Below are 13,992 nucleotides of genomic sequence, written 5' to 3'. Positions count from 1 at the left end.
ACACCAGCTTCCACTCCAATTCCTGGAGGAAATAGCTGCTTGTTTTCAGCTTTTTTTGCAACATTTTATCTCTGTCCTGCTTCTCCAATAGCCCCCATCCTGCCACCCAGAGACACCAGGCAAGTGAGACGTGTTAAGAGACACGGTGAGGTGCTTGCAACACATCTGATAAAAACCCTGTAAAATATTCAGAGGAAACAAAGATCACAGGGAAGTCCACCAGAGCGCAAGAGTCATTGTTCGGGGATGAGAATCTTTTCCCCCTCCTTTGTCTCATATTTGAATTTTCTGCAAGAAGTTATATTTCTCATATAATTTTTTTTAAATTTTAACATGTGTATTGATTTTAGAGAGGGAGGAAGGGGGAGAGAGAAACATTGATTGGTTGCCTCTCATACTCACCCTGACCAGGGTTTGAACCACAACCTGGGCATGTGCCCTGACTGAGAATCAAACCCGCAGCCTTTTGTAATACAGGGACAACACTCCAACCAACTGAGCCACACCAGACAGGGCTCTCATGTAATTTTTTTAATGATATTTTTGTTTAACTGGGAGAGAGGAATGTACGGCTGAATGAGCTGGGCCATTGTTGGCAGGGGAGTGCAGTGGAGCAGGTGATCTGTGTTGGTGTGAAGGAAGCACCGGCCCTCATGGAGGAATATTAGGGTTTCATCCACCTTCTAGATGTCACACAGCATCCGCCCACCTTTTGCCAACCTCTGGGGCCAGAGGTCCCTCGGCATACAGCACAGCCACTCATTCCACTGACTGATCAAGAGCTGGTCTGACCCTCTTCTGGTTACCACTTAGCCAGCCAGTGTCGGTTGTGGGCTAAAAAGCCTCCTTTGTCCTGTTCGTCCTGTTGTGCCAAGAAGGAAGGGAAGCATGAGCGACCTGCTGGGGCTGGGTCAAATCCACAGGAGCCGAGTAGGCAAGTGTGGCACCAGCTGGCTCCTGGTGCCCGTTGGCTCTCGGCTTGCTCACTCAATAGTTGCCCTGACTCTCGGAGTCTCTCATGGGAACCAACTCTCAGGCAGCTCCTGTGCAGCTGCCCAGTGCCTGAAGAGAAATAGGCACCCTCGCTCCCATGAGCCCGGCTTAGACCCACTTGCTTAGTCTCACATGCACGTGGCCTGCTGAATGCAGCTGCTGGCCGGCCGTTCAGACAGGACATGGTGGTTGTTGGCAGAGTCTTCATCTTGTAAAGGTGGATGTTTTGTGCTATTTATGAGAGCCCAGTGAATGAAAACCAAACTACCTGAGAAGTTAAATCTTGGAAGCTAAGCATGTGGAAGGACAATAAATTACAACCACATAAGAATTGTAAGAATTCACCAGAAGAGAGGGAGGAGGGCCTCAGCCCTCTTGATGTGTTTCAGTATATCAAGGCCAAGTAGCATTAGCTGACTTTGCAGCCTCATCTGAAGAGTGTTGGAGAGCCTGCGAGCCTGAGACTGGAATACACTCCCAGCTCTGTAAGGGGTCTGTGGCTGCTTTCTCTCCAGGACCCTTGCCCATTGGCCTGGAACGAACTTCTATAAAAGGAACGAGCAGCCCTGGTGCGTTCCCACTGTACCTTCCCAAGAACACTTTGGGACCTCCTTCTTGGCAGTCAGTGGAAGGTCTCCCTTGCTAGAGGGGTAACAAGGCCTTCTTAAAAAGAAACCAGAGTTGGTTGGGTTTTGTTTTGTTGCTTTTTTTCCACATTGAAGAAAGTCTACAGCAGACTATTTTCTTTTCCTTTGACCTCTTTGAAAAGCAGCTGGAGTTGCAACAACTCTGCTGAAATGTTACATGGCCTTTTGCTTCAAGGACTTTGAAACTAGCATTGTTGATTTTTCCTCTTTCCTGTCAACCTCTGTCCTATTTTCCTAGTGTTTTGTATTCACCTCCTGGATACTTTTGAATATAGTAACTCTTGGTGTAGAAGGCCTTTTGACTTTCTTTGTGGCCTGAACTATAGGAATATATTCTTTTTGAAAACAAGTAAACCCAATTTAGAGCAGAAGTAGAATGGCTTTGTTGTCGGCAGAAGGGAAAACTCCACAGGCTCAGAAGTGCTGCAGCCGCCACTGTGCGAACAAGGCTTCTGCCTGGTGTGGAAACATCCGTGTGCCCAACAGACAGACCTCTGTGTGATTTAGGCACTGTCCAGGATCTGAGTGTCTGTTTGTGATCCAAAGGCTGTAAAGGGAAATCAAACGTTCTTTCATATCAGTATAAGCCCTGTGCACACACAGCCCCATGGACAAAGACCTTTCCCAAGCCAATAACAAGGAGCTGTTTGTCCTGGCTGCCTGTCTTTAGCAGGCAGAGCAGGGCTGAGCTCAGCTGAGACTGGTGTAATGTGTGTCATTGTAATTTTGTTCTCTTCGGCAAAAGTTTCACAGGTGTCATGGGACAGAGTTCGCCGTGTGCGAGTTCAATCAGAGCCCCCGTTGGGACACTTCAGCAAATGCCACATCCAGCAGGCTCGGAGCTATGAAGTACCCTGACAGAGTAGTTGCACCCAGCCATAGGAAAGCTGAAGTATCGATAGTTCAGTATGACTGCCTTTGTGCATGGGATTAACTAGTCACAAATGCCAGGATCTGGACTCAGGTCTGCCTGCCTCTGATGCAACCAAAGAAAAAGCCTGAGCTCAGGATAAAATACCTTCACCTCCCTCCCCTGAATAACACATAATACTGCAGCTTCTGAATATTAATGAGAGCTTGGTTTCTTCACCAAAAAGTATTTTGATCAATTAAACTCAGACCCACCTGCCTATTTTTCTGATTCCTCGGGTTCACTCCAGCCCATTTGTTCAGACCTCAGAGCTGTGCCATCCAGTACAATAGCCACACGCCACCGTGGATTTTGAGCCCTGGAATTGTGGCTGATTGGTGATGCGTTGTAGGCATAAAATACTCCTTAGGTTTTGAAAATTAAGCACCCCCCCCCGAAAAAAAAAGTAAAATACCACAATAATTTTATATTAATTTCATGTTGGAAATATTTTGGGTCTATAGGGTTCGACAAAATATGTTACTAAAATTACTTTCACCTGTTTTCACTTTTAATTCTTTTCATCGGTGGCTACTAGAAAAGGTAGAATCACAGGTGCAGGAGGCGTTGTTTGCGTTGGACAGCGCTGGGCTGATGCTTGAAGGAAGTGTAGGTTTATGGTGCCATCTGCTGGTCGTCTAAGGCAGCCGCTGATGTAAGCAAGAAAGAAGCGGTCTGCACTGGGAAACACTTTGCCTCTTGGCAGGACAATATGCAACCTTCCTCTCCCAGGAGCTTCTGAAGTAGAACTAGAACTGAACCCTGAAGTCTCTGCATCATGAGTTAGAGTCTTGGGGAGGGTAGTGTCAGACTGCTGGAAGGTGCAAGCTTCTGTTTACCTCTGGGGTGCTAAGTGGGCCCTAGAGAGCTGCAGTTCTTAAGTATTTCAAACCGCCACAGGGCTGTAAGCAAGCTTTTAACAATATAAGGAGGACACCGATCCAGCCCTCCAGAGACCAATGTCCTCTGTTTGGATAATGCTGACTCACTTTGATTTGTCAAGAGTGTGAAAGTGGGAATGTTGCTGATAATAGTGTCTGCATCGGTTATCTATTGCTGCTTAACCAATCTCCCCAAACTTGGTGGCTTAAAACAGAAAAAATCAGTTAACATCCCCCACTGTTTTGTGAGTCAGGAGCCCATCTGGCTCGGGTATGTCATGAGGTGGAAGTCAGATGCTGTCTGGGGCTTCAGTCATGTGAAGCTTTGACTGGGCCCGGAAAATCTTCATCCAGGGTAACTCGTTCACGGGACCAGCATGGCGATGCTGGCTGGGGGCTAGAGGCCTTGGGTCTTCCCCACCACTGCTGCGGTGCCCAGCAGGCCCGAGCTGGTTTCCTCCAGAAGAAGCAATCGAGGGGGCCTCAGAGGAGCCTGCAACAGCTTGGATGGCCTAACCCCCAAAGCTACACACACCATCACTCCTGCTGGGTCGAGGCGAGAATGTGCCTCCTCTTGATGGAGGAAGGTCAATGGCATGATGTAAAAGAAATGTGAGATGGAAGGGCTGTTGCACTTTTGGAAAATATCTGCCAAAGCACCTAACACGTGAAGAGCACTGTGAGGCTGAAAAGCATGACCCATTTTGCAGATGAGGACCTTGAGTCCTGGAAAATAACTTGTCTGAGGTCTCACGTCTGGTAGGAAGGACAAAAGCCCAGTTCTGACTCGCTGTCTGTGCTGGTATAGCCTATCCAGGTCATCTCCCTGTGTCCCCCATGTGTAGGCTGTGGGAACTAAGCATCACGCTGATTGTTTTGTCTTCCCAGCATCTTCACGGTGGGTGGTGCCTCAGATCATTCTTTAGGTGATCTCCTTCTATAAATAGTCGTTCCATCTAGTTGAGGCTCAGTGGAAGTAGGTTTCAACTAGAAAGCCCTTCCTACAAAAGTGCTGTACCAGTGAAAAAGTACACATTCTCCATTATTGTCCATGCTCCTTGCTTCAAAAATCTCAGGAATGATAACCACAGTATAATGTCTGTGATCACATTCTATTGGATTATCTGACCATGACATCTTATTTATATTTGAAACAGGAAAGGATTAATCAGAGCTTGCTTTCTGCCATTTCCATGTTACTTGGTCCTCTTAAAAAGGAGGTTTTTACCACGTTTTGATGTTCTACCTGCCAGAGTTAAAACTGAAATCCAGCTGCCATAATCATTATTTGTTATTCTTGGTTTCAGGTCAAACTTCCCTTTCCTGTAGATCAAATCACAGATCTTCCGAGGAACGATTTCCAGATGATGATTAAGATGCACAAGCTAACCTCAGAACAGTTAGAGTTTATTCACGACGTTCGGCGGCGCAGCAAGAACCGCATCGCTGCCCAGCGCTGCCGCAAGAGGAAACTGGACTGTATTCAGAATTTAGAATGTGAAATCCGCAAATTGGTGAGTTGACCCATCCATGGCTATCAGCAACCTGAAGTGACCAGGACTGATGCAGGGTTACAGTAGTAAAGGCTGGAGAAGTAGAGAGAAGGGTCACCATTCAGAGAAGTTTGGGTTTATTTTCAAACAAGTTTCTTAACAAAAATAATGGCTTTATATCTGCAATGAGTGTGTGTGTGTGCAATCATAGGTCGACATTTGATACAGAGGTTGTTTGGTTTTATTTTCCATTCAGCATGTTCTAATAGCTAACATTTATTTCATGCATATATGGACCAGGGATTTTTCTAAAGTATTTTTGTAAATGATCACACTTAATCCTCACACCAACCCTAAGACTTAGGTACTATTTTATCTCCATTTACAGAGACAGAAACTAGAGTACAGAGGGATTAGTAACTCCCACTACTGATTCCAAATCTTGTGGTGTTGTCATTTTTTTAATCCTCACCCAAGGATATATTTATTGGTTTGAGAGAGAAGGGAGAGAAAGAGGGAGAGAGATATCTATCAGCAACTTAGGTATGTGCCCTGCCCAGGATCAAACCCGCAACCTTTTGGTGAATGGAACAATGCTCCAACCAACAGAGCCAGCTGGCCAGGGCCCAAATCTTATGTTTTACTGTCTCTCTCTTGCCTCCCACAGAAGAGTGGAGGTTAGAGGCAGGTCCTTCCCTTTTATCCTGAAGCCCTTCACAGCCCCAGGAGCCTTGATTTTTCAATTCTGCCTCAAAGAGGCCCTCCCGTCTTTCTTATGCCCAAAATTATTTGTCTCAAGGAAGGAGCTCCCATCCCCCAAGCTCCCCTCACTCAGAGCTCTGTGCCCCCTTCTCCTTGATAAGCAACCTCAAGCTATAGGAAGCAAATCCATGTTGCCTCGCCCCTGACTGTAGCCTTGAAGACAACCAGCACAGCCTCATTCAGCTCGACCTTTCTGCCAGCCAAATACTGGAAACTCAGCTCAGGTGCTGTGTCTGGGTCAGGGAAGAGGAGAGAGGCCACATAATGTGGCCGTGATCTACATTTGGGTCCTCAGACTGCATGCAGCAAGCCTTTGCCTCCTGGTAAGCCGCTGTCCTCATGCAAACCTAAGGAAGAGGAAGAAAAGACCTTTGAAAAGCATGAATGAATGTTACATGTTATCAAGATAGTCCTGGACCTCAGGGTCTTTTTTTTTTTTTTTTTAATTTACACCCACCAAGCAGAGAAAACCTGCCCCTCATCTGTTGCTCCTATCACCTGCAAAGTAAAGCCCATGTTCCTTAGCAAGACACATGGTGTGCCCCGTGATTCAGGCTGTAGCTACCCTCCAGCACCCTTCCACTCCCTGCCTAGCACTAGACCTCTAATAAAATCAAACTGTCTGCACTTCCCTCCGTCATCTCCTGCTCTGTATACCTCTGTGCTTGTGCCTCTGCTTGGACACTTCTCTACTGTTTTCTTCTCTAACTGTCCTTTATTCTTTAAGACTCAAGTTACTGTCACCTCTCCAGGAAGGCCCTTTCCTGAGTCCCTGATGAGGCTGAGCACCTGCCCCTGGAGCCATGGTCTGACCTCTGGCTTCGTGCTCCTCACATGAGTCTTGCATGGTCTGTGTGTGTCTGCCTCCCCAGCCCCTTGCCCAAGGCTGTACGTTTTCACCACAAGGACAGTTGACGGGATCCGTGCAGACCCATGCAAGCCTCTCAGGAAATGTCTGTTGCCCTAAAATTTATTGGAAGTTGTGAGTGGGTCATGAAATTATGAATTCCTTCTTTCTTTCAAATTTTTCTTTAATGCTGTTTTAACTACAACAAGCCAATGTTTTCACTTAAGCCACGTAAGAAAGCTCAACACTGCTGCTGGCCAGTGTGGATTTTCTGAAAGTCTGCTGGTCTTGGGGAGGGAGCCAGGCAAGGCTGGGCGCACAGGTATGAATCGTCAAGGTCCTGCGCTCATGTTTACAGGAATTCTGGCCCTGTACTCTTCTTTAGGTGGTAGACTAATTCTCATTACTCATATTTGAGACATGCCAGATTTTTGTAATTAGCTTTCTTCTCCATGTGACTGTATGATACTAAACAAATAAGTCTAAGCCCCACACCAATCTAAAGAACTTTGCTAGTATCGTTCAGTTGGGAAACCAAAAAGGCATCTCCAACTTCTCCCCCCACCCCCACTTTTTGGAAACTCCTTAAATAATATGCTGCATTTCACTGCTGAATGAACATCACATGCTTGTCAATATACAGCTAGCTTCCTGCTTCTAACCAAGTCTTGATGTATGTCTGCTGCCTTTCCTGCAACAAGCCAAAACACTGTTGCAAATAGCATTTCATTTCCTTCACCCTAGAAAGTGGCCCAGGACAAGGGTCAGTGGTGTGGCCAAGATGATGTGGCAGAATTTAAGACAGATTCCCTCCTGGTGCTGGGTGGTGTCGCCTCTTAATTTGCAGATTTCCAGGTTACAGCCCAGACGGTCCAGCTTGCACAGCCTGAACATCCTTGGTTCCTTTCCCACTGCTCTCTGGCTGGGGTGCTGCGCCCACTCACCTGGCCTAAGTGGCAGGCCGGCTCCAGTGCAGATGACTCTGATCCCGCCCACCTACCCCTGCACCCACATGCTCGCTTCCCACACCCACACTGTCTCCAGCACGCCACTCAGCTTTTGCAAAGTTGCATAATGCATTTCTCTCCAGTTGCACTTGTACATCTGTGTGGGTTTTTTTTTTTTTTTTTAAACGTTTTCTTGGAAAATGTATAAATATTTTAGCAGGTGCCCTTTCTCAGTGTAAATCTCTGTCTCTGACGCGCGTGCCCACACAGCCTGCAGGCTGAGGTCATGTTCCGGCACAGGCAGCTCCTGGGGAGGAGACCCTGTATGGGATATCAGCCCCTCTTTTCTCCTTCCGCTGCTTTATTTTCTTTCCCACCCTCTCCTCACAGCCCCCCCACCCCTCCCAGCAGTGCAGAGCGTGGTGAGGACTCACTTCGAGCTGTTGCAGGTGTCCGGTTTCTCCTCCTGTCTCCTTATGTACCCTCTTGCAGCCTCCTCATTCTGTCTCTTCCCACAAACAGCGGTGGTCAAACCTCAATCAGTCTCCCCTCTAAATTCATCTCTCTGAGGGAGAGATAGATTTGAGAATCACATGAGCCTACAGGGGATTTCCTTTAAGCAAGCATCTCAGAACCTCCATCCCCACAGTCCATCCACCCCTGCGGTGTCCAGGGAGATGGCACCCGGGCCTGCCTGCACAGCCTCCCACTGTCCTCCAGCGCCACCGCTACGTTCAGTCTGTGTGCTGCAGAGGCCAGGGAGCCTGCTAGTGTTGGATTGAACCATATGCAATTGCCAGCATTCAATTTTTTTTAATTTTCATTTTTGAACAGACTTTCTTTTTTTAAAGAAGTTTTAGGTTCATAGCCAAATTGAATGGAAAATACAGTTCCGAGATGCACCCTGCCCCCACATACCCACAGCCTTCCCCATTATCAACGTGCCCCACAAGTTACAACACTTGTGACAGTTGGTGGACCTGTATTGACACATCATAATCACCCGAAGTCCACAGTTTCTATCATGGCTCAGTCTTGGTGTACGTTCTATGGGTTTGGACAACTGTATGATGATATGGTAACATGTACCCTCTGCGTTCTGCCTGTTCATCCCTCCCTCTCCCCACCCACCCCAAATCCCTGGCAACCACTGATCTGTTTACTATCTCCACAGTTCTGCCTTGGTCAATTAATTTTCACCTTCAAAAAATGGCAATGTAATACATCTAGGGGAGATTTTCAGCTGCAAGGTTCAGAGCCAAGAGTTTCCAGTTGATTGTCTGCAAACTCCAAATTCCAAGAAACTGGAACCTTGACTCCCAGAAATGTTCTGGTTGGTGGTAATTTTGCTGGTCACTTGGCCAGGCCACCAAGAGGGACGAAGAGCCACCACACGGAAGGTGTCAGGATCAGTGGCACATCAGGAGGCACTGCTCAGATAGGAAACGCGGCAGAAGTATATGTCCAGGCTCCCTGGATATATATTTTTGAAGTTCCTAGGTCCTGACCTAGTCACTCCTAACTATATTGTAGGATGCAAAAACAAAAGTTGGAAAGCCCCCAGAAACAAGGTCTTGAGCCCTCCAGTTAGGTTTGATCAGGCCTTCTCTTCTTTTTCTGATGTCCAGGTGTGTGAGAAAGAGAAGCTGTTGTCAGAGAGGAATCAGCTGAAAGCGTGCATGGGGGAACTGCTAGACAACTTCTCCTGCCTTTCCCAGGAAGTCTGCCGAGACATCCAGAGCCCCGAGCAGATCCAGGCCCTGCATCGGTACTGCCCTGTCCTCAGGCCCATGGGTCTCCCGACAGCCTCCAGTATTAACCCTGCGCCCTTAGGCATCGAGCAGAACCTTGCCGCCTCCCAGTGTGCAGTGGGGGAAGCTGTGCCCTGCTGTTTGGAGCAGGGCGCCGCTCCCCCCGGCCCCCCCTGGGCCCCCAGCAACGCCTCAGAGAATTGTACTTCTGCCCTGAGGCTGGAAGACACTGATCCAGGAACCTTCTCAGAGAGGGGACCTCCTCTTGAACCCAGGACCCAAACGGTGACCGTGGATTTCTGCCAGGAAATGACTGATAAGTGTACAACTGACGAACAGCCCAGGAAAGAGTACACCTAGTGACTTGGCCTGCCTCCCAGTTCTCACACCTCTCCCACCCAGGGGGCGCTGTTCATCTGTTGTCTGGAAGACCCAAGAAGGAATTTGGTGCACACTACAGCGGTCTTAGCAGCAATACTGTTTCTAAGTATTCCCTCCTCTCTTCACGCAGGAGTGATGTCTCGTTACCTTCACAATGGTGCTACCCCTTGCCCCGGCAAGGAAAGACAACAGTGATGACACTGTCTGTCTGTGGGTTAATTTCAATCTTAACAGGGATAGACTAGAACACCTCTAGGACCCAACCACAGATTGTTTTCTCAGTGGCCCATGTCACAAACCCTATCTCAGGAATTTCTTCTGAATGTTCAATTTTTTTCATTGAAGACAGCTTCTATACACATCAAAGTTTTATAGCTAGACTGTACATATTATATATAATATATATAAAATATATATATCTCCATATGCAAAAGTCCTGCATGCCTCAATTTTCTCATTAAAACTGGAAACTTCCTTTCTCATTGACAAACAGGTTCCAACATTCCTCTTCTTTTGTCTCTGACGCTAGAACTAGTTTGGTAACTCTTAACACGTTGCGTACGGGTGGCGAGAATTCTCATCATTTCTAAAAGGCATTTAAATACCCCAGTACGCAACGTGGTAACATGGTCAGTTTTCTTGCCTCACAGTTCAACTTCACTTTGTACTTATTTATGGACAGAATTCAATGTTGGAAGCTTTTCTTTTAAGGTTTTATTTCAGATGACCTTGTTTTGTTTGTTTGGTTTGCTTTTGGCACTGTCAGAGGGCATCATTTGAGTATTGTGGGTTTGTTTGTTTGTGTTTTGCAGATACTGTACAGTCATGGTCAACTTTGCCACTTGCACTGAGTTTTGGGTCAAACCTATTTTCTTAAATGAAGTTGTGACTTCAGTATAACTCAAGTATACTGTATATTCTTTACTTTTAGTTTAAAAGTAGAACATTTTAGCTAATTAAAAACCACTCAGGTGATAATTATGTAGGAAAAACAATCTTGCCAAATAATGAATTCATCCTAGGATGTGTCGACAATAATCTGCTTGAATATTTTTATATTTCACCTCCTCCCCACCTTTCCCTAAGCAAAGTTGGAATGCAGATAGAGTTCAGAGTTGACGCTGGATGTTCAGATTCCTAAGTGGGGAGAGAGTTTGGCCATCTCACTAGAAAGTCCATCAAAACAGTAGGAATCCATAATTGTATACCAGAACTCAGCAGGCATTGGCCCCTAGAAATCACGTTAGAACTGTTTTCTCACCCAGGGAGTAAGTCCCATTCATTTCAATGCTTCATCAGGCCTCACTTGCTCCTGGAAGTGTAGTGAAGCAAGACCTTCTCCTTTGAAGGACTTGGCTGACCAGGACTGGCCTCCCAGGAGAGATCTCACCTGAGGGGATTTGAACTGCAGACCAAGGTGCTTGCCATAAAGTGGCTGTCCTGGGTCAACGCAGCTCACCCGCAGTAGGAGAGAGCAAGGCAGAAGTGAGCCTGAAGTCTGTCCCTGACACAGGCAAAAGCATTTCTTCCTTCCTTTCTTCTTCAAATGCTTTGAGTTGAATTCTGAGGTTTTCCGCCAGTTTCTTGTCCCAAGGCAGATTTTGTTCAGAGGCTTTGGGCACAGTGTAGCCGGGAGCCGTCCTTGCCCCTGCCCCCACCACACACACGCCTACCCTCACCTGGTGATCGTTTTTTCTTCGCTTGCTGCAAAACCGGTTGGCTTGCAACCCACAGAGAGCAGCTTCCCTTGGCTCTGGGGGCATGTTGACCCCTGGCCACGTTTACAGGAAGGTGTCTGAGATCCTGCAGCCACAGAGGAGGAGAAGTCAGCTCCCCCGCCTCCAGCGGACCCTCCTGCCTGGCTGTGGGAAGAGCCCGTAAGGGTTTGATGTGGGGATGGGGTGGTGGGCAGTGGGGACTTGATGGTTGACTTTGTTTCTTTATTTGTGCCATTGTTTGGACAATATTAAAGCTGCATGTAAACGGGGGAAATAGTATATGATGTAGGCGAAAAGTGAAATCATAGTAACATGTTTTAGTATTATTAACTTTTTTCTGTACAAATATTAGCGCTAAATGTTTAAATATGTATGAATGCCAGAAATCTGTTGAGTCATGCAGTAGGATTTTTTTAAAGGCTTTTCTTTAAAACTAGCTCCACTTTTAAAACCTGCCTCTGGGTTTTCGTTCTTTCTCGTGTGTGTGTGTGTGTGTGTGTGTGTGTGTGTGTGTGTGTGTGTGTGTGTGTCTGTGTGTGTGTCTGTGTGCTTGTATTGGAGCTACCGTTGTTATTACGGTTGCCAGAATTTCTTGGCCTAGTGGACCGGTTCTGTGCTTCACCATGAGGTTTGCCTTTGAGGAAAACCGGTGACAGCTCGAATTTAAACCCAATGTGAATCACGTGATCCATCACAGGTATGTGTCATGGTGGAGTCAGCCAACAGTATTTTGCTTTTTTAACTCTCTTGTTGCCTTTTTTAAGTGACCTCCTCTTCTTTTAAAAAACAAATGTTTTCTGCTCATATCATCACCAGGTCCTGACCAACTCGTTGGCATGATTTACCCTGGTAACAACTCATGTGCAACTGGTAGTCTTGACCACATTCCGTCCACACACCCCCCAACTCAGTGTGGTTGGTCTGCACACACCTGGGCAGCAGCACTTCCAGGTCGGGAGGGGCTCTCTTTCCATGCTCACTCAGTCTCCATCCTCCGTCTGCCAACTGCCACCTCGCTTTTATTCCTCTCCCAACTAAACCCCTGTCGTGGGAACTGGTTAAAAACACTGATGAAAAACTGTCTTTTGGTTTCTTGGAGATTTTTAGCAAGTTGTTATGATTTCGTTCACCATCCACCATGAACAGCGACTGGTTTTGTGCAATGTGATATGTCTGTATCTGTAACTACTCTAAATCATGTGTTTGTCAAAATTATTTCTGGGTTATTTCAAAGGGAGGACTAGCTGGAGACCGGAATCCAAACTGCCTCATGTGGAATTTTAAAAAGCAGGCTGTCTCCTTTCCCTGGGATCCCTTAGTGAAGCCCATGTCATTTATGAAAAGGAAAAGCAAGTTAGCTACAAGGAGTAGTGTTTGCACAGCACGGTGACATTTAGTTGTGCTCTGTAGGGTCTTCCTTACCAAGATAAAGACCCTCCAGCCATGGGGTGTTTAGGAGGATCCCTACAACAACCTCGGCGGGTCTCTCAATGTCTGGGATTGGCATGGGTTGTCGGGGTAGGGACTGTGGAGGTGTCCCTGTGACTAGTTAACATCACCTGAATCTAGTCCTCCCCTTGGATCTGCCTTTGCTCTACATATGTCTCCAGACTTCATTCAGGTTGTTCAGGCTTTGGGCAGGTGAGTGTTTTGCTCTATGTGTTTGTTTCTCTGCGTTATCTGGGGGTGCCTTGAATACTGAACTTCATTACATACTGATTCTGGAACAAAACAGTTGCAAAAAAAGAAAAAGAAGCTAGCAAAGTTACTAGGCCCTCCGTCTTCTCTTCCGGGTTCTCTAACAATGACTCAGGCGTCAGAGGTGATGCTGCAGTAGAAAATGTTATTTTGTATGTTGTACAAGTAATTTATTAACTGTCTTTCTAAAAGTATGCTGCTTATAAGATGCACTATGATTTTGGATTTAATCCTTGTATTGCTTTCCCAAGGAAGTAAAAAAAAAAGGAAAAAAAAAAAAGGCTAGTGATTAGTGTGCCAACTGCCGCCTCTTGAAAAGGAGGGCAGGAGGCCGCCCGAGGACCTGCCTGAGAGGACAGCTAGAATTCACGTGGGCACAGTGGGAAGTTCAATGCTATAGTCAAGAGGTCGAAACCCACACTTTCTCTTTTAATACTTTATGATTGCTATTAAAGTAGAAGAAACCAACGAAGGTGTGAACGTTATAAGCCTTTTGAAGAAACCACCAAGTCCCGCCCCTGTGAGATGACCCACGTGCTGAGGAGTAGCAGAACCCTCTCAAAACGAGGAAAGCCTACCAAGCTCTTCCGAAACACTTTTTGGCCCCCTAGTTCCATACAGTATACCCCATTTCAGCTGGGAGCTGCTTAGTAAATGACTTCAAACTGCTCTGCTCTTGCTTTGTTTTGGAGGAGTCAGAGATCTAGAAAGAAGCAAGGATCAGGTGTTGTCCTCATCACTGTAAATAAACTAAAGAACATAGTTGTTGGTTTTTTTCTTAAAAAATAAAGCTGTTCACTGGATCATGAGTTAGTGTTTCTTCCCCAAATTGAGGATGTGGTTGTAGTTCAGCCTCCGTCAAGTGAGTGCACAGGGCAGCGCCCCGTGTGGGGTCTGTGTCCGTGCATGAGGTCTGTGTACATGGAGGCACTCTGTGTCCAAGCTGCATGTTTCTGATACCGCC

The 13,992-nt window shown here is 46.6% G+C and overlaps 1 protein-coding gene across 1 annotated transcript in view; it reads left to right on the top strand.

The window, feature by feature from the left end:
- Positions 1 to 10,036, top strand: part of BACH2 (BACH transcriptional regulator 2) — a 337,887-nt gene extending 327,851 nt beyond the window's left edge. Inside the window, exons 6-7 of the mRNA XM_090279677.1 lie at positions 4,739 to 4,945; positions 9,109 to 10,036. Coding sequence (XP_090135803.1) covers positions 4,739 to 4,945; positions 9,109 to 9,591 — 690 coding nt within the window. The 3' untranslated portion in view covers positions 9,592 to 10,036. The remainder of the gene's footprint in view (positions 1 to 4,738; positions 4,946 to 9,108) is intronic.
- The last annotated feature ends 3,956 nt before the right edge of the window (positions 10,037 to 13,992 follow it).

Source organism: Furipterus horrens, unplaced genomic scaffold, assembly GCF_987537825.1.
Source record: "Furipterus horrens unplaced genomic scaffold, mFurHor1.1.pri manual_scaffold_6, whole genome shotgun sequence".
Taxonomy (NCBI): Eukaryota; Metazoa; Chordata; class Mammalia; order Chiroptera; family Furipteridae; genus Furipterus; species Furipterus horrens.
Note: the sequence above shows the minus strand (reverse complement) of the source record. Positions and strands in the feature narration are given on the sequence as shown.